Source organism: Leiobunum rupestre, chromosome 4, assembly GCF_980474605.1.
Source record: "Leiobunum rupestre chromosome 4, qqLeiRupe1.1.hap1, whole genome shotgun sequence".
Lineage (NCBI taxonomy): Eukaryota > Metazoa > Arthropoda > Arachnida > Opiliones > Sclerosomatidae > Leiobunum > Leiobunum rupestre.
In genome coordinates, this window is record NC_143387.1 from 68272933 (window position 1) to 68292367 (window position 19435).

General features: G+C 37.9%; 1 protein-coding gene across 1 annotated transcript; it reads left to right on the top strand.

The window, feature by feature from the left end:
- Nucleotides 1-913: 913 nt before the first annotated feature.
- On the top strand, nt 914-8010 carry LOC149948831 (uncharacterized). Its single transcript, XM_090171161.1, has 2 exons — nt 914-1415; nt 6870-8010. Exons 1-2 carry the CDS (start codon nt 914-916, stop codon nt 7913-7915), a joined length of 1548 nt encoding a protein of 515 aa, XP_090027287.1. The 3' UTR covers nt 7916-8010.
- Nucleotides 8011-19435: the final 11425 nt, after the last annotated feature.

Consider the following 19435-nt stretch of genomic DNA (forward strand, 5'->3'; position numbering starts at 1 on the left):
GCAAAAAACTGCCAAATTCACCTTCAAGAAAATCGAAAATTAAAATTCATAAATTCCAACTGATAAAACTGTTCCAAAAAGAAGTAGTAATTAACCCGATTTCCTCTTAATTATCCGATGAGAGTTTAGCGATAAAACTCTTAATAGGAGTAAGGGGGGCGGGCAAAGCCGATCGCTAATACCCCCTCCGTCGCGCCCTGTAAGTTAGAGCGCTTATATCGGAAAGAAATCGTCAAAGAGGAGAGAAATATCTCCGGTGGAATCGCGGAGGTTTGAAGGGGAAGCCGGCGAGACAGGAGCGGCGGCGAGAGAGGAGTGGCGGACGAGGAAAGCGGCGGTGCACGGGGGGAAGTCGACTCTAAAGGCTCGGCAATTGCGCCAAGCCCCGCCCCTCCGTTCCCGAGACTCATTGTGGCGTAGCCCGGCATTGTCCAATCGCGGGCCACCATCCGACGCCGATTTGGAGAATGGAAAGAAGGGAGCCGGAAGAGGCGGGAGGGGGTGCTCTCGGGTAAAGAGAAAAGGCTCGTTTTATCCGGAGCCATTTAGTAGTTGGGTCCGGTATTCCGGGTCCATTTACGCCGCGTGATTGCCATACCCCCAAAAGACGACGAAGACGATCTATTCCCCCCCTTTTAATACCGCTAAAAAGGGGGAGGGCGAACATCCTAAAATAGGTGAAGAGGGGGGAGCGGCTGCCGGGGGCCGGAACAGGCAGCGCGCCGAAGAGAGAGTATCGGATGACCAGCCCGTACTCGCGGAGAGAGAAGCAACATGTCACACGATCAACCGCTCCGCGACTAAAAACGAACTCGGACCAAATCGCTCGTTCCAAACGACTCCGCGTATCCGACAAACGCTCGGACTATCTCGTCAACTCGGGACTTTTTTGTGACTAATTCTTCCGGGTACGATGGCTACGGACCAGAGATCCGATTCGAGCCCCAGTCCCACTGGCACGTCCGCCGCTACCGTTATTAACAATGGTGAAAATAACAAAACGATTCCCGCGTCTTCGGTGTCGATGAACCAACAACAGCAACAGCAAGCGACCAAGAACCCTTTCTCCATCAGTTCCATCTTGAGCCGGAGTGACCCCAAGAAGTCGCGTCCGCCCCAGGCGGGCCCCGTCCCGGGCGCGGTGGCCCCGGTACCGGCGCCAATCCCCACTTTCGAAGCGGCCACCGCCGACTTCGCCCACGTACCGACGGCGGTACAGCACGCGGCTCGGCTCTGCATAGAGTCGCAAATTTCGGCGGCCCTCAGTTCCAGAGTGTCGGCGGGTTCGTACCTTCCGGTGCACTTCCACCACCCCAATCTCACGGGCATCCCGAGGAAGCCCACCCCTTGGTACCCATGGACTCACGTCGAACCTTCCAACAACGCCGGCGACGTCACCGTACCCATTTCATCCGGTAAGTAGCCTCGGCTATTTTCTTAACGTAGGTCGCGTGCGGGCTTCGTCTTAATTAAGAGGTACTTCGATATTCCCTTCTCGTAATGGCTTTATAATTAGAAAACATGGACGGAATATGTTATAGTGGGAATTAATAACTCGTGTGACGGCCGCCGATTCAATTAATAAGCGCGCGACTGTAAACGCAGCTGCCTCGAGTGTTCGTATGAGCCCCCTCCCGTTAAAGAGATCTTTCTAAAATGGATTATAGAGCTGAGCTGGGTGCGCGGGTATTTAGGGAAGAGAGAGTGGTTTGTTTCCACCTGGTTCTTGTTAGCGGCGTGCGGTTAAGGGGGCCTTCTCGGGATTTGGAAATTATTCGCCGCTTTTCTGCGGCTCCCCAACAATATGTTTTTGGCTAATGATTGAAAAATATAAACCATTGACGAATTTGACTGAGGGCCTCAACGTTGTATTTTCTACCCTAAAAAAGACATTAGCTATACGTGACGAATCGGTTAAATTAAGAATTATAATTATAAAGAAATGAAATGGAATTAATAAGGGGAAATGCTATCTTATCACTTGATAATTTCGTCGTTGAAGGATTTTACAAGTAGCTCGGCATTCGTATACTAATTACAATTTAAAAAAAAATGAAATTCGTTGCGAAATACTTCTCTAGATTTTGTACCATAACCTAAAGAAATAAAATGACACGAATTTCTTTAAGATCCCGATTCCAGTTCTGTAGACATTCTATGCAATTTTAAGGTTTTCTATACCAAAAAGAGCGTTCTATAAATATTTATATAGAAAAGACCTCGAAATATCAAGTTTCTTTCCCAATTTACATAGAAAAATGATCCATATTTCTACAGATTCTAAAAATATGTTGTTCATTTTGCTTACAGTTCTATAGGCTTTCTGCGCAATCATAATGAAGTTTGTAGAAATATTAAAATTTTCTATATGCCTTCGATTGCTCTATAAATAGCTATATTGAATAGATTTGGACTATAAAAAAATTACTAAAATGTCTATAAATTCTATAGAAATGTAGTTTGTTTTTCTATATGATTCCGTTTTAAGTTCTATAGACATTCTATGAAATCTAAGGTTATCTATATTCCATCGATTGCTTTATAAATAGCTATATTGAATAAATTGGGACTATAAAAAAAATACTCAAATGTCTATAGATTCTATAGAAATATAGTTTATTTTGTCTATATGATTCTAATTAAAGTTCTATAGACATTCTATGAAATCTAAGGTTACCTATATTCCATAAAAAGCTCTATAAATATGTATGTAGCATAGACATTGAAATTTCTGTTTGTCAAATTTAAAATTACTAAAATATCTATAGATATTTATAGATTCTTTAGAAATTTAGTTTTTTTCTATAGGATTCTGATTAGAGTTCTATAAACTTTCTATGTAAGATCAACGAAGTCTATAGATGGGCTACGATTATCTAAATACTATAGATTGCTCTATAAATATTAATATTTATATTTATGTATTGAAGTTTGAATAACGTTTCTAAAGAATTTCAATAACAGTTATATAGAATTTCTATAGAATAATTATCGAAATCAATTTAGTAAGAATTATCGTTTTTTCTCGTCAGAACGACTTATAAGAAACAGAAAATTGGGACGAAAATCAAACACAGAAAACTATTTAATCATTCCAAACTCTAAATGTAAAATAAAATTAACTAAAATTAAAAATATAAATTAAATTTTTAATTTGAGAGAGGCTATTTCGGGTGCTTGCTATAAAACACGTGGTATTTCGTATGAAGTCCCGACCACTTTCTTCAACAGGCCTGATACTGAGTCACTTTTCTCACTTAAAATCACTTTTTTTAAAATCTGTCACTAAAAGTCACTTTTCCCAAAATTAGTTACTATTTATCACTTTTTTCGAATTTTTAGATTTCCTTAGCATTCAACGTTAGAAAACTGCCTCGCAGCCCTTTTTTACAAATAATAAAACAAAATCAAACTCCATTCCCTTTTAATTTTTTTATTAGCTAATAAGCGGTTGAAGAAAGCTATTAGTGATAAAAACTTTGGAGAAGAGGAATTAGCCTAAGTGATAGAACTTCCTATGACTATTTAGTTACTGTTTTGGTTGTGTAACAGTTGTAACTAGTCAAAAAGCAGTATTATTTAAACAATTTTTGGTAGATTTTCAGTCACTATTAGTCACTTTTCGGTCACTTTTTTAAAATTGTTAGTCACTAAACTCACTAAATTCTACTGTGTAAGTGAGTATCAGGCCTGCATTATATATAACAATCAGAAGAAGGTACATTATCAAGCATCTCCTAGAATGAAGTAAAAATCTTCAATTTGTAGGGCGCTTGGAGCTTAAGGAAACATAGTGATCCTCCCCCGCCATTGTAATAACGTCATTCAACAGAAAATAATCTCGCCGCCTCCCCCCTCTCGCAGCGGTTCATTTTCGGAAAAGGGTGGGAAATTAAGAGCCGTTCTTTTATGATATAGGTTACGTAAATGAGCTGGGCGTTGGTCAGCCAAAAACGGCCGTTTAACGCGCCCCTCGTCCCGTCGCGCGAAACTCTTGAACGACAATAGCGACGCATGAAGAGCGGGGTACCAAATTTAGGAATTCTATTATTACAACCAAGGGCAAAAAATTTATTAATTTGGACCCCAAGAATTTTGTTTAAAATTTTCAACTTTAACAATTATATTTAGAGTATCAAAATAAATTTTTAGGAAATCAGATACGATCGACCACCAATGTTATTCACTTGAAAATATGATTTAGTAAATATCACTACCCAAAGTTAAGTTGATTTTTACATTTTACATTGGAAGGATATGTATTATATACTTATTTAAATATAAAAGATTTCGCAGAAAATTCATATAAGTATAAATGATACCACTATTTTATTAAAAATAATCTTAACATTTAATAAATAACTTGGCTTGAAAAAAGGTTGACCGACGAATTTAGTATAAGCAGAAGTAAATATAATATATCTGTTAGTAAGAATTAAGTATCTATCTCCCTATACTACTAATTTTATTCGTAGTTTCGTAGGCTCTCATTGATTTTTCAAAATAAATTTTGGAAATAATTATATTACATACTTAAATTCGACCTTTTCAGAAGTGGGTCTATAAAAGAGTGTCAGTGAATTTTCTTAATTACTAATGTGTAGAATGACGTAGAAGTTACGTGATAAGTGGATATATAAGGCCTTAGCATGGCTCCCTTCGTTGATGACACAAGCATATTTTAGGCCTAACGATTTAGTTCACAAAAATTGAGTCTTCATTCTAGAAATGTCTTTCAGTAAAACACAATGAATGTCGAGAACTGACATACTTACTTTAAATATAACTATCAACTAGTGTTGTTAATTTTCCGGAAAAATAAAATGCGGAAAAATATCCAGAAAATTTTCCGCAAATCGGGAAAATAAAAAATTTAAACATATATTACCTTTTAAGAGTTTTTAATTTTTTAAACTTTTTATCGATATAAAATGTCTAATATCAGTAAACATACAACAAAACATTAATAAATAAAATTGTTAATCAGTTTAAAGCTAGTCTAGAGGTTTAGTTTTACTTTTAGATTCGAAAAAAATTAGGCGAAAATGCCGCTTAAATTTAAATTTGCAAACAATATTAAACTAATCATGGAATGAAAACTTTTTTTAGTTCTTTTCGGAAAAATACGGAAAATTTTCCGGAAAAAAGACCTCGGTCATTTTCCGGAAAATGTTCCGTCTTACAACACTAAATATAACTATCAGCTTCCGCCACACTTATGTTAAATATAATTTTGTCGAATTTCTATAGCAAATTATGAAAGTATACCACTGAATTGGTCGTCGAGGTTAGGGAGTTGCAGGGAGAACGGATTTAGCAAACTAAAAAGGTATTCAGGTAACGGACGTACAAGGGTGGCGCGGGAATTTAGCCAAGATAAGGTAGGGGAGGGGGGGGGCGAACGGGTGGGGGTGGATAAGGGGGTCGGAAGCGGGTCATAAAAACGCCAATTAGTGGATACTGCACACGCAGTTTCCCCCCAGATTAGGGTGAATTAACGAGAAGATGGTTTTAACCCGGACCAAACACATATAACACCCTTTCATCCCCCCCCGCGGACGCGCGCTGCCGGAAAGTTTACCTTTCAAATTAATCCCCATGATTGGTTCCACTTCAAAGGTGGGCGTGGCTTGCTCCGGTCGCTCTATAATAAGAGCGTGGGCAAAATCAATCAACTAATTAACCCCGAAGGGGGTCCTTAAGCCCTCTAGCAATGGCGGGGGGGGGGAGAACTTCATTCCCGACCCCCCTTCCTTCCTACTGGTATATATATATACGGTTTGGCTGGCTTCACTTTTAATTTACTCTGTACCGATGTAATATATCCAGCGTGTAACAGGGTCAGTTCCCAAACACTGGGGACAAGTTCGCATTGGGGATCGACGACTATCTCGATCAAGGGGGGGGGGGAGTGAGCGCGGCGCCATCTTTCGTCCGTATCGGATTACAATTAGCGAAACGACGACCACGACGCGATGATGAAAGGGCTAATTATCCCCCAGTTCGGACTCTTGATAAAACTTGATTGCGTCCCGGGCGAAAAGTTAGAGATTTCTTCTTTCCAACCGTCATTTCCCCAATGAATAAAAATTAACATCGTTTTATCCGATTCGAATTAAACGTTATAATTATTCGAATGACGACAAATTAAAATCGGGTTTAACATTTTAATAAATGACTCCACTTTTATTAGGATCATCAAAATCGATACGATCATTTTCCGTAAACGATTATAGACACGAAACATTTTAAATTTTAGGATAGGTTTACAGATAACACTTTTTTGAGTCATATTCGAAATATCCGCCTTCAATTGCCAATAGAATGTATTTAAAATATTTAAGATTGAAATACCAAAATCAGTTGAAATTAGAGAGTAGGAGGCGGTCCATCTTTAGAATCAGAAAAAGCGAGACAAATTTGGCGTACTGGATTTTGTATCGCAAAGTATTTTCAGAAATCACAAACTTGATAAAGATTCCAAAATTCAGACCACGATTTTTGTGTTGATTTCTGTTTTTTTCAGGCTCATTTGGAGATTTTGGAAATTATTTTCAAATTGATTTCCAGGTTTCTAAAATCATTCTTCTCTAGAGTGTACCAGATTTTTACGACCCCACAGAAATCAATCGTTCTATCTGCGCATATTTTAGAGCAATTTAAAAAAATTCTAGTGGCATTTAAATAAATTAATTACACAATTTGTTATCATCATAAAAATGGTCAGAAATACGAGGCGGGCTTAATAAAATTTCCCGGGTAGGGTCCCAAATGACCGGTGAGCCTGTATTTTTCTCATATTTTCCCTAAAATAGAACTAAAATTCAAAAGAACCTAAATTAAAAAAGTAATGTTTCGTTTCCCCATAGCCGGACTTCTACACCATCACCACCAGCTGTCATCAAGGCCGAACCAAGTACCATCGCCGGCCAGAACCGCCTCGATCCGGTCGGACCACACGGACCAGGAACTGAGTCGTTCCCCTTCGCCCATCTCGCCGCCACCGCCGACTTCCTCCGCGTCACTGCCCGTCGTCAGCCAGTCCCTTCCGTTGCACCTACACTCGCACCATCCGCACCATCACCACGCCGCCATCACGCACCACATGCTGCACGGGGTCCCCGTCTCTTCATCCGGGGGCGCCGGAGGTCACGTGGTCATCCATCCGGGGCTAGCCATGCACCAGTCTCACCATCACCCGAGCCCGCACTTGGGGCCCAGCGCCAGTCCCCATCAAGACCCGAGTAGAGGTCACGAATGCTCATCCGGAGGCGTCAACCTCAACGTCACCGACAACGTCATGACGCAAAGCGACGACGATGAAGACATCGCGGCGGACGGTTCCACGTCTTCGGGCGGAAGCGGAAATAACCAAAACGGAAGTTGCGGCCGAAGCAGCAGTAACGGCGGAAGCAACGGCGGCGATTCGGACAAATCCAAGAAGAACAGACGGAAGAAGAAAACCAGAACGGTCTTCACCCGGAGCCAAGTGTTCCAACTGGAATCCACCTTCGACATGAAGCGCTACCTGTCTTCGTCCGAAAGGGCCGGCCTGGCCGCCTCGCTGCACCTGACCGAGACTCAAGTGAAGATCTGGTTCCAAAACAGACGGAACAAATGGAAAAGACAATTAGCGGCCGAGCTGGAAGCGGCCAACATGGCCCACGCGGCCCAACGAATGGTGCGAGTTCCTATCCTCTACCACGACAGCGGGGCAGCCGCCGTGGCCGCCGCTGTGTCGGCCGCCGCCGCCGCCGGAGCCAACGGATCGGCCAGCGCGCACGCGGGCGGTGCTCCGGAATCCTCCAACTCTTTAGTGGCGGCTCTCGGCAGCTACTATTACCACTCTCCGTACGCTTCCTCCAACGCGGGACAATCCTCCGCCGTCAGGGCGCCCTTACCGGGTCTCGTATGAACTTGGCCAAACATACTCGGAGATTTCCGAGTCTAGAATCACCGCGCGCGCGATTATTAAATAGACTGGTCTAAAAAACAAAAAATCCCAGAAAAATAGACGCGTTTACGTTTTCCGAGTAAAACAAAAATGGTTCGGACTCTTTTATTAAGTAAGTTGTATTCCCTTTATTTTCAAACTCAATTTCTTTTCGTTTCTTGTAAATATTAACAGAATTTATAAGATAAAATTGATAAAAACGTTGAGGAACAATACCAACTCTATTAATACTTTAAGTAAACACCTCGTTTTCTTCGTCAACCTTAATTGTTTCAACAATCAATCTCCATTAATTCGGTAATTTAAATTTGTAAAAGTGTACAAAAAAATCTTGTCCGTTTAGAGAGGAAATGTCCGCTTAAGAAATATTCGTATAAATATTTGCTGTTTCTTAAAAAAATAACCGTGAATGAGAAAAATTATATAAAAAAAATAATTAAGAACATAGTAAAAAAACCGAGCATAATTTTAGTGTGAATAAATTTAAATAAAAATATTGTGTATAAAAGAGAAGGGGTGTAAAAAGTCAAAAAAAAATATACCCTGGGCTTATTACGATAAATAAATTAAAAGATTTCATCTATTATATAAAACAATGTATACGATTTATTCCTTTCTTATAGCAAAAGTAAATAATGACACTCTGACGAGAGAAGCATCCGTCTAAGATATAACAATGAAACATGTATGCTTCACGATGTAAGATTAAACTAGTTAGTTAATTATTATAAACGATATTTTCCCATTTTAAAAAATTCACTATTTTCTTTATTTTCATAATTTTCTCCCGAAGGTACATATTTCAAACGAATAACATAAGTACGTTATTTATATGGATACTTCTCTCTAAGAGTTATATTATTTACTTCTGATTAGAGTTAATAGTTCCATTTTAAGATAGTTGAAAATTTTCCAAATTTAATGAGGCACAAATAGCGATAACCAACCTAAAACGCGTGTAAATTAACTTCACCCTGGACACCGGTGTGCTGCGGCTGGAACACTTTTACAGGCGCCAGGAGAGCAACAACGAAAACTAACGAAAAAGCTATATCCGTAGCGTTCATTGATGTTTTTTTTTACTTAAAATTTTGTCTTACATAATCTTCTTTTTATTTTGAATTTAAAATAGTATTTTGAACGTAAAAATTTAATTTAAATATTTATAAATACCATTTATTTCGCTTTGAAAATTTGCAATTTTGACATGTTTTATAACAAACCTGGAATACAGGGAAATCAGAATTTTTTTCTTAAATCATTGAATTCAGCGAATATTCAGGCAGAGGAAGTTATTGGGATTATCTGAAACATTCTGTTATCTTGCGCATGAAAATATCAGTATGAATTTAGTGAAAATCTTAGTAAAATCAGAGGGAAATTAATGAATTATTATCAGAAGAAAATTTCGGAAAAATTTACTAATCTCAGGGGTAATTAATGAATAATTATAAGAAGAAGATTTTGAAAAAACTTAGTAATATCAGGGGGCAATTAATGAATAATTACCAGAAGAAAATATCGGGAAAAAACCTTGTAATTTCAGGGATCCATTAATGAATTATTATCAGAAGAAAATTTCGGAAAAACCTAGTAATATCAGGGGGCAATTAATGAATAATTATCAGAAGAAAATTTCGAAAAAAACCTAGTTAAATCTGAGGGAAATTAATGAATAATTTATCAGAAGAAAATTTTGAAAAAAGCCTGAAAATAACAAAGAAAAATTAGTGAAAAATCCTGGTAATATCAAAGAAATTTTTTAAAATTATTATCACAGAAAAATTAGCCCAAAACCTGTAAATATTAGGCAATATCAATTAAACTGTAACCTCCAACCATCACACATTTAGAATAACAGGTGGCCTAAAAACCTAAAAACATTTTAATTTTCACATTAACGATAACATACAAGAAATAAAACAACATTTTTCAAAAGTGGAAAATCACAATTAAAGAAAATTAATAACGAAACAATCAGTTTAAAAGGAAAACCGGGCGAACTAGAAAACAACGATAAAACACGCTTTAAGAATGGCATAAACTTGTAGCTGATGATGGGAGAACCAAAAACAAGGCCTTCCTTGTCTGTAGGCATAGTTTTGTCAGAGGGACAGTTGGCCAACCAAGCACGCGACGCGAACCTAAGCGAGAAGGATGGAGGAGATAAGAGTACCGCAAGAACACGCGCAGGACGCGGTGTCCGTGTCCGCGCGCCTGACAAACGACGCGTCAATGCGGAGCGTCCAATACCCGGCAATTTATCAAGCACAATACACGATCTTTGCATTTCGTTTCGCCGCGCAGTTCCGACCAAATCAAAAAAAGGAAATATCCATATACATTTATAAAAAAAACTAGCACTTTGGCGAATAGAGTAAAATAACGTGTAGAACGGGGAGGGTAAAAACAAAAGGGAGACGAAGAAAAAGCTTTCACGGGGACAATTTGATTTAGACAGTATTTTCTATAGTCTATATGGGGCCCCCGAGGCCCCTGGGACCGACGCGGAATTCAAAGTACAACTTGGAAGTGGGAACTGCGAGGATGATATGTACAGGGGGTTTTGAATGAATTGGCGTGGACAAACCCTTACAAACATTTTATACTGACTTTCTATGAAATCTAATAGAAGTCTGTAGACTATATTGGATTTCCTGTATATACCACAAATATATCTACAGAATATACCTCGAATCTTCTAGGTTTTTTTTAAATTTCTATAGAAAAATTACCAAAGTTTCACTAGATTCTATAGATTTTTTAAATTACTATAGAAAAACGACCCAAACCTCTTTCTATTTTATAGACATTTGAGAATATTTTTCAATAGAATACCGAATACAAATCTATAGAATTTCTTAAGAATATGCTTCCCATTAGACTATCGCCCTCTATAGTAGAAGCAACTCGAAACATTTTAACTACATTAAACGATAAATAACATTACTTACAAACTCTAAAAAATTCTTAATTTACTACAATCTATTTTGATAAATTTCAAAATCTGTTTAAATTTTCATATTTTATCATTATTCAATTGAAAAGATGTTAATTGTACTTTAAGAAATATCTTTAAAAAATTCTAATGATACGCACTAAAATGGGAATTTGAATCGATGCTTCTTGCCTCTTGGCGGTTATTTTCTCTCCATACGAAGACTTTGTTATCCAACAAGACCATAAATCTATAACTATGTTAAATAAATATATAACCGCTAGTCCAATCTTGGATTAATAATAGGACTACTGTATATGCCACTTCAACCTTCCTGACGGCAATCTCGGGCTTCTATCGTAACGGAAAAAAATTCTGCACATGCGCAATTCGCGATGCTAGCTTTTAAAAAATATTTAAGCCTATAACGGCGTACGCGGTTTCCACAATCACAACAAAAACAAAACATGAGCGCCAATTAAAGTTAATAGGGCCTTTGGTGAGAAAAGTACCCGACGACGCAAACCAAACCGGCTACGTAGTTCAAAATCCATCACAAATGCGTGGTCGTTTTAAAAATGGCTTTAGAGTAAAAATGTAAGACATGAAATATAGGGAACTGATACACTTACGTGAAACATTTATTTCTACTTAGGACAAAAAGGAAGTTATTTCATCCGATTTCTAAAGATACCCATATAGAAATGAATAAAGAATTGACCCAATCCTCTATGTTTATTTCTATGATATTCTATAAGATATTTTCTATAGCGAACACCTAGAATACCCTTTAGAATTCTACAAAATTCTACATACTATAATATATTATTAAACAAAATTCGTTCTTTAGCAAGATCTAAAGATAAGAAAACTTCGAAATATCTATAGAAAAATCTAAATATAAAAAAACTTCGAAATATCTATATAGAAAGATCTAAAGATAAGAAAACTTCGAAATATCTATAGAAAAATCTAAAGATAAGAAAACTTAGAAATATCTATAGAAAAATCTAAAGATAAGAAAACTTCGAAATATCTATAGAAAGATCTAAAGATAAGAAAACTTCGAAATATCTATAGAAATATATAGACTTTATAGCACCACCTTCATCCCCTTTAAAGCTCTATACGATTCTATAGAGCTTTCCGCGAGGGCGATATCTCATTAGACGCGATTGAAGCACGCGGTGGTGTCGTTTTTCCTTACTCGAGCAGGAGGTAAACTCAACCTTATTTTCCCAACTAGAAATAACTATATTATTGATAGGACATAATACACTAGGTCGGAATCACTGCCGACAATGACATCTATGAAAACACCAAGGGACTACACTACAACCTCCTCTATTTTTAAAGAAAGTATAGAAATGACATAACAAATGTGATATTCTTCCCCTTAAAAAACCTTTCTATAAAGTGCTTTTATATAATCTTAGTATTTTAAAATGTGAAAAAGGTCTTTAGAATTATTAGTAAAGATTTCATTGATTGTCTATAGCAAATGGATAACTTTTCTAAAATATGTTTTGAAAATACTTTTAGAAAATTTTAAGATGTTTCTATAGATTCCATAGTATAGCTAAGTTTTATTTGGGTCGTAAAGAACAGTTTCTATAAACATATTTTCTTCAAACTTCTTATATGTTTTTCTCTTAAAGAATTTCATCAGAATTTGTTAATTATTTTATTTTAAATTTAAGCTAATACTTAGTAGAAATTTTATACCAACCTTTTTACCAGTTTTCTATAAAACACTTTATAGGCTGTAGAGCCCCATTCACTCTCTATATAGTCCTCTAAAAGATTTCATAGAGATTGGATAGAAAATGTTTTTCTTCGTACTCCCTTCAAACGAATATCGCGCAACGACGATTCGGGGAAGTGGTATCCGTGGAAACCACGCCGCTGTATATCCGAGTCGGCAGTAACGGTGGCCGATCATCCCTTTTAGCGGGAAAGCATCGCTGGGGTTGTGGACATTTAAATTTGAGAGCTATAAAACAAGGCGAGATTGCCTCACACTTGCCGGCAGATATCATCCGTATATACTCTCCCGCGGGGTGCCCCTCGCCTTTTATTCGCGCCGCGGAGAAATATCTACTCTCGGAGTAAAACGGGCCGAAGGTGTCTCCGAAACTACACAACTAGTATTTTGAGTTTTCATTTTTACGTTAGCCTGGGGATTCGTCGCGATGCGCCGGTGAAAGTGGCGGTGACGAGAACCCTGGAAATCGTGGCAAATGTCCCAGTTGGGGATAAAACGGAGGAGAGATCCGCTCCGACTGCGAAGGGTTTTTGGAGCTGACCCGACGCCCTTCCTCTCACCCCGAACCGGCATTCCATTCCGGAGAACGGAAACTTTACCTTCTTTCTCCGCTACGGAACGCGGTGCCAGATGAAGGCGAAGGACGCCGTCAGGGTTGGGTTCCCTTCGCCCAAATTGACCTTTTGCGGGTCCTCTACTTTCACTTAGGGCCGAATTTATGGAACTTGTTTTTCTAGTTGAAAAGAGAGAAAACAGAAGCGCCTTTTATCTTCTCTCTTTCTCGCGACACCAAATTGCGCCTATTTTTGATTGGTCGAATCCCACGGCGCCTTTAAGGCGTTTTGCCGCCGACAAAATATCTCTGAATCGTTTCTCTTACATCCATTCCGGACATTACAAGCCCGACGAAAGTTAAGGCAGTCTTTCTGCTGACAATTGATATTTCTTTCTGGTTATAATGTAGTTAATAATAATAATAAAAATCAGCTAGGCTAATCACCCAAGGCACCACCTTAGGCCTAAGTCATCATGTGACTTTTAAAGCCATTTATCCAGGTGGCTGGGTTACAATGCGTAGGAGGGTGGTGGCCAGCCCTTCATGCCACGCGAGCCAACAGCTCCCTACACTCAGTATAATTATTATCGTTACCCTCAACAAGTTTTTATAGAACGGGAAACTGAACAGCTCGAGGGAAAACCTCTTATACCATCAGAGAGAGAACTTGCAAACTCAACTCGGAAGGATTGGTTCCGAATTTTCACCCAATGCCACACACTGGGATCGAACCCAGCTCCTATTGCTGCGAGGCGAAAGTGCTAACCACTTCGCCACCCCACCTACGTCGCTTTTTCTTACAAGTCTACAAACACGAGTCAATATATTAATTTAGGAAATTCTAGATTTAAAACCATTTGAACATACGGCTATACCCAAATTATTTCTGATTTGTTCGAGTGAAAGAATTAAGAAGAACCCATGTTGAAAACAATTTATTTATAAGTCCCACTAAAAATTGCTCCGTCCATTGTTCCAACCGCTCATTACCATGAACTAAAAATCTAAGTAAACACTTCATACTATCTTAAATAAGCAGACGTTGATACGGGAAATTCAGTAATTTTAATTCGTTTAGATACCATTCCGGGTATCACTGAATATAATTCTTAAGCCGTCTCGAAGCAGCTAACGTACTAGACTTAGACCAAGCGTACCGTATCCAAAAAAAACTAAATCAGTGATTCCAATTAGATTATCGATCCATGTTATTAATTATTAATAAATTAATAATATTAAAACGAAAGTGGCGCCTAATATATTTACTCAATTCGCTAGGTGTTTCTATACTCTATATTCAAGTCAAACCACTTTTTTTTTACATAAAGACTAATTTGCTCGTCCAGACTTCGCGTATCAATCCTTCCTACTGAATAGGTTTTTCGCTAAACCGTCTATTTAGAATTAAATAAAACATTAACCGAGCTAAGTAATTAAATAACCCTAAAAGTGAACAAAATGTTTACAAGACTTACCGTAAATTAGTTATTTAAAACAAGGAATAAACGACGATTCGATGTATATAATACCTTCGCGTCAAATTTAATCGTAACCAAACGAAACGGCGAAGTTTCCCAACAAAGGAGTTTAAATAAATCGCTCGTTTTCCGCTCCACATTTAACCAATACCGAGATACTTTACACAATTTAATTTATAAATTAACAAGCCCTTCAAAAAATCAATGATAAATACAAACAGAGCCTAGGCTAGGAGATATCGCGTCCGCTTCGGAAGTTGTATCGAATTAAACAAGCTTTGAAGTATTTAACAAAGTCAAAACAGGGCTGGCAAACCCGTCTCTTTCGTTTCGGCGCGGCTTTCATCCCAAGAGCTCCCGTTTCCAAAGCTTTACATCGAGCCGCTTTCCCCCCTTTGGTAAACAGAGACTCGAGAGCAGCCGATATAAAATTTAATAGGTGAAGTGGGGCCTTCCGTTCCAAAAGAGTGTCCGCCTTGACACTATTCGCGGCCATTTTAGCCCATTCCATTTACCCGGAGCCCCAGTGTCTCTAAATTCAGGCAAGATTCCCTTTTGTACCATCCAGTAGAGATTAACAAATTGATAGAATGCTTTAAAGATTTAAAACGTTCGAAAGCCACGGTTGAACTAAAACTTCGGTTGGGGGGGGGGTTCGCAACGGGGGGAAGGGAGGCGGTATCCGCGTGGTGGGCCCTACAAATCGAGCCCTAAAACGCGCCCTACAATCCGACGTTAAATGGCCAATCTTTTCGAAAGGAATAAAAAGGTACGCAACATTCAATCGATGACGGGAATAGTTTAAATTCGAAAAGGAGTATCTGCGCGATGGATCTCGTATCCAGCAAATACGGTGTGTGTTATAGGTACAAATAGACCGACATTTTTTATCGCTATAATCTGGCGGTGAGTCCTTTGAAGTGAGATACTTGAAAAGGTTAAAAAAATATATCTGTATCTAACCACTTTCGGCGCGTAAAACTTCCGAGTTTCGAATTACAATGGGCGCAGTTATCAGCAATCTGCCTAAGACGTTTCGCTGTAAAGAAATGCGTTATTTTTTGTCTACTTCTTTTGAATGGTAATACTTTAAAAGGTTACGCCCCAATACACCGTTTTGAATACATTTAGTTACTTCTAAAAATCTTCTAAAAATCATGGAATCAGATATGTCCGATAGAACCCAACTTTTTTACTTTTAGCGTATAGAATCTGCAATTTTTTTATTTTGTAAAATTGTATTTGTTCCGATAGTTCACCTGATTTTTTCGTTTCCACGCACATTTTTGGAGCAGCTTGTTTCGTACAAATGAAATAACTCGATTCATACAAATAAATATAGCCATTGAAATTTATTTTTTGGTTTTCTTACAAATGAAAATGGCCATCGATAGCCATTACCCCATTAGATTGTTTGACGCTAAAAATAATGAAATCGAAATTTAAAAAATTACATCACCATTACGATAAAATTATTAGAATAACAAATAAAATTCAAGAAATGAAAGAAATATCTCAAAAAGCAAACTCCAACATAAAATGCGCTCAAAATATGGACTAAGCCTTGATTAAGAAAAGGCTCTTAAGGGGTACCTATCCGTGAAAAGATCCTTCAGCCAGACACGCGAAATTAATCCGCGTAAGACATTAAAGGATAATTTCGTGTATAAAAGGTTACACTTATTCTAAACATAGACTTCGGTAGCGTCGAAAGAAGGGAAAGAACCCTGAGACCGGAACGGGTATTACCGGCACCGGAAGTCGCCTAAAAGGAAGATACTAGAACCGGAAGCCGCGTTCCGAAGTACGGAAGGGGAGCGAGCCTTCTCGAAATCGTGAAATAAATCCGGCTATCAGAAAAATTAATGTTCATCGCATTAAGGGTGTACAATTGGCGAGGCTCGGGTGCTCCGTTCGCGAGTACCATTTGCGAGTGTGGTAGCGCGCCACAATGGATCCGAGTGGGACTTAATGGCGATTACGAGAGGGATAAGAAGCCCCCGCCGAACCATCAACTCTCGCTCTCTTATCGGATCCGTTGAATAGATGGCGCTGTTCGGTGGGCTGGCTCGGACGCGCACCGCGATGGAAAGAGGGGACGCTTCGAATCAGACATCCCCGCTCTGATAATCGCCTTAGTCGAGAGTTACTTCCAGATTACAGTTTTAGCCGTTCCGCGCATTCAACTTTACAAACTTTTATCATACGTTAATCAAAGACACGATCGTCTTCGGATATAAACGTTGTCGGATATAATTGTTGCGAGATATCAAAGTCTTCAGATATAATAGTTGCCCGATATTAACCTCTTCCGTTATAATTGTTGTCCGATATTAATCTCTTCCGTTATAATTGTTGTCCGATATTAACCTCTTCCGCTATGATTGTTGTCCGATATTAACCTCTTCCGTTATAATTGCTGTCCGATATTAACCTCTTCCGCTATGATTGTCGTCCGATATTAACCTCTTCCGTTATAATTGTTTTCCGATATTAGTCTCATCCGTTATAATTGTTGTCCGATATTAACCGCATCCGTTATAATTGTCGTCCGATATTAATCTCTTCCGTTATAATTGTTGTCCGATATTAACCGCATCCGTTATAATTGTTGTCCAATGTTAACCTCATCCGTTATAATTGTTGTCCGATATTAACCTCTTCCGCTATGATTGTTGTCCGATATTAAGCTCTTCCGCTATGATTGTTGTCCGATATTAACCTCTTCCGCTATGATTGTTGTCCGATATTAACCTCTTCCGCTATGATTGTTGTCCGATATTAACCTCTTCCTCTATGATTGTTGTCCGATATTAACCTCTTCCGCTATGATTGTTGTCCGATATTAACCTCTTCCGTTATAATTGTTTTCCGATATTAGTCTCATCCGTTATAATTGTTGTCCGATATTAACCTCTTCCGCTATGATTGTTGTCCGATATTAACCTCTTCCGCTATGATTGTTGTCCGATATTAACCTCTTCCGCTATGATTGTTGTCCGATATTAACCTCTTCCGCTATGATTGTTGTCCGATATTAACCTCTTTCGCTATGATTGTTGTCCGATATTAACCTCTTCCGCTATGATTGTTGTCCGATATTAACCTCATCCGTTATAATTGTTTTCCGATATTAACCTCCTCCGTTATAATTGTTGTCCGATATTAGTCTCATCCGTTTTAATTGTTGTCCGATATTCACCTCTTCAGACATAATTCAGATAAACCTCTTCAGACAAAATTGTCATAACCCTCTTCAGATATAATTGTCATAAACCGCTTCAGATATAATTGTCATAAACCGCTTCAGATATAATTGTCATAAACCGCTTCAGATATAATTGTCATAAACCGCTTCATATATAATTCTCTTCAAATATAACTATCTTCAAATATAATTGTCTTCCGAAATAAACATTGCCGGATATAATTGTTTTCAGATATAATGGTTTTCAGATATATTTGTCTTCAGATACAATCGTTTTCAGATACATTTATCTTCAGATATAATTGTTTTCAGATATAAAATGTCTTCAGATACAATTGTTATCAGATATAAAATGTCGTCAGATATGTTTGTCTTCAGATATAATTGTTTTCAGGTATAAAATGTCTTCAGATATGTTTGTCTTTAGATATAATTGTTTTCAGATATATAAAATATATTCATATATAAAAGTCTTCAGACATAAAAGTCTCCCGATATAATGATCTTTAGATAAGAAGTCGTCAGATACGAATGTCGAAGATGCAAATATAGGTAACGATGTAAATTACAAACGAAAAAAATATCAATAAAATACACATTTTTATTGACGTAAAAATTTGTTAAAATACATTAAACGATGTAATAAAAAATGATGGTATTTATTGAAAGTAATCTTGGTTTAATAAAAAAAAATATTTATCGCACGGCGCAGTTACAAATTAAGTTTTTAGCTAAAAATTCCGAGTGTACTTCTTTTAAATAATTACCAGAAATATATTTCGTATTACTATTATACAAATTTTATTAAAAAACTCTTTTATTTTGTAATTTTGATCAAATGCGAATTATAAATCGAATGTATATAGGTTATGAATAATGATGAATGGTTTTTAGACAATTCCATGTAGACTTATTTTTTATCTCTAAGTAAGCTAGTAAATAAAGAAGATGGGAGATGCACAAACGGATTTGATATCCGTTGTGCTGGCGGCGAAGAGGTGGAAAGCTCCCTGTAGTTACATTTGGCCCCCTTTTTTCGGGGGTCGGGGCTGGGGTTGGCGGGGCGACACCGACTCTAAGTGCATTTGAGTCTCGGGTAACACCAGGGGCATATGGCGAGCCTCCGGGACTCCAGGAAAAAACCGTACTTTACCCCAACCCCAATCCCTCCAAACGCCTAACCCTACTCCGGTATATTCAGACTCGCTATATTTTGCCATAAAATCAACTTAAGGAAAATAATACAGATATTTTCGGCTAAATAAACCAGTTACTTGAAAATCCGAAGATTATTCTACAAACCTTACCACATGGGCATCACGGTCACAGAAGAGTTAACCGTGGTGACCAGATAATTTATCGGCTTGTATTAAGCCATTCGCGACATCAATTATACGACAAAAGAAAAATGAAGTAAATTAAAATTAAATGAATTAATCAGCTAACCCTATCTAGAGTACGAGACAAATCCTCTAAAATATTAGCTTTAAAATTAAAAAAATCACATTGAAAAATTTAAATGAAAAATAATGGTAA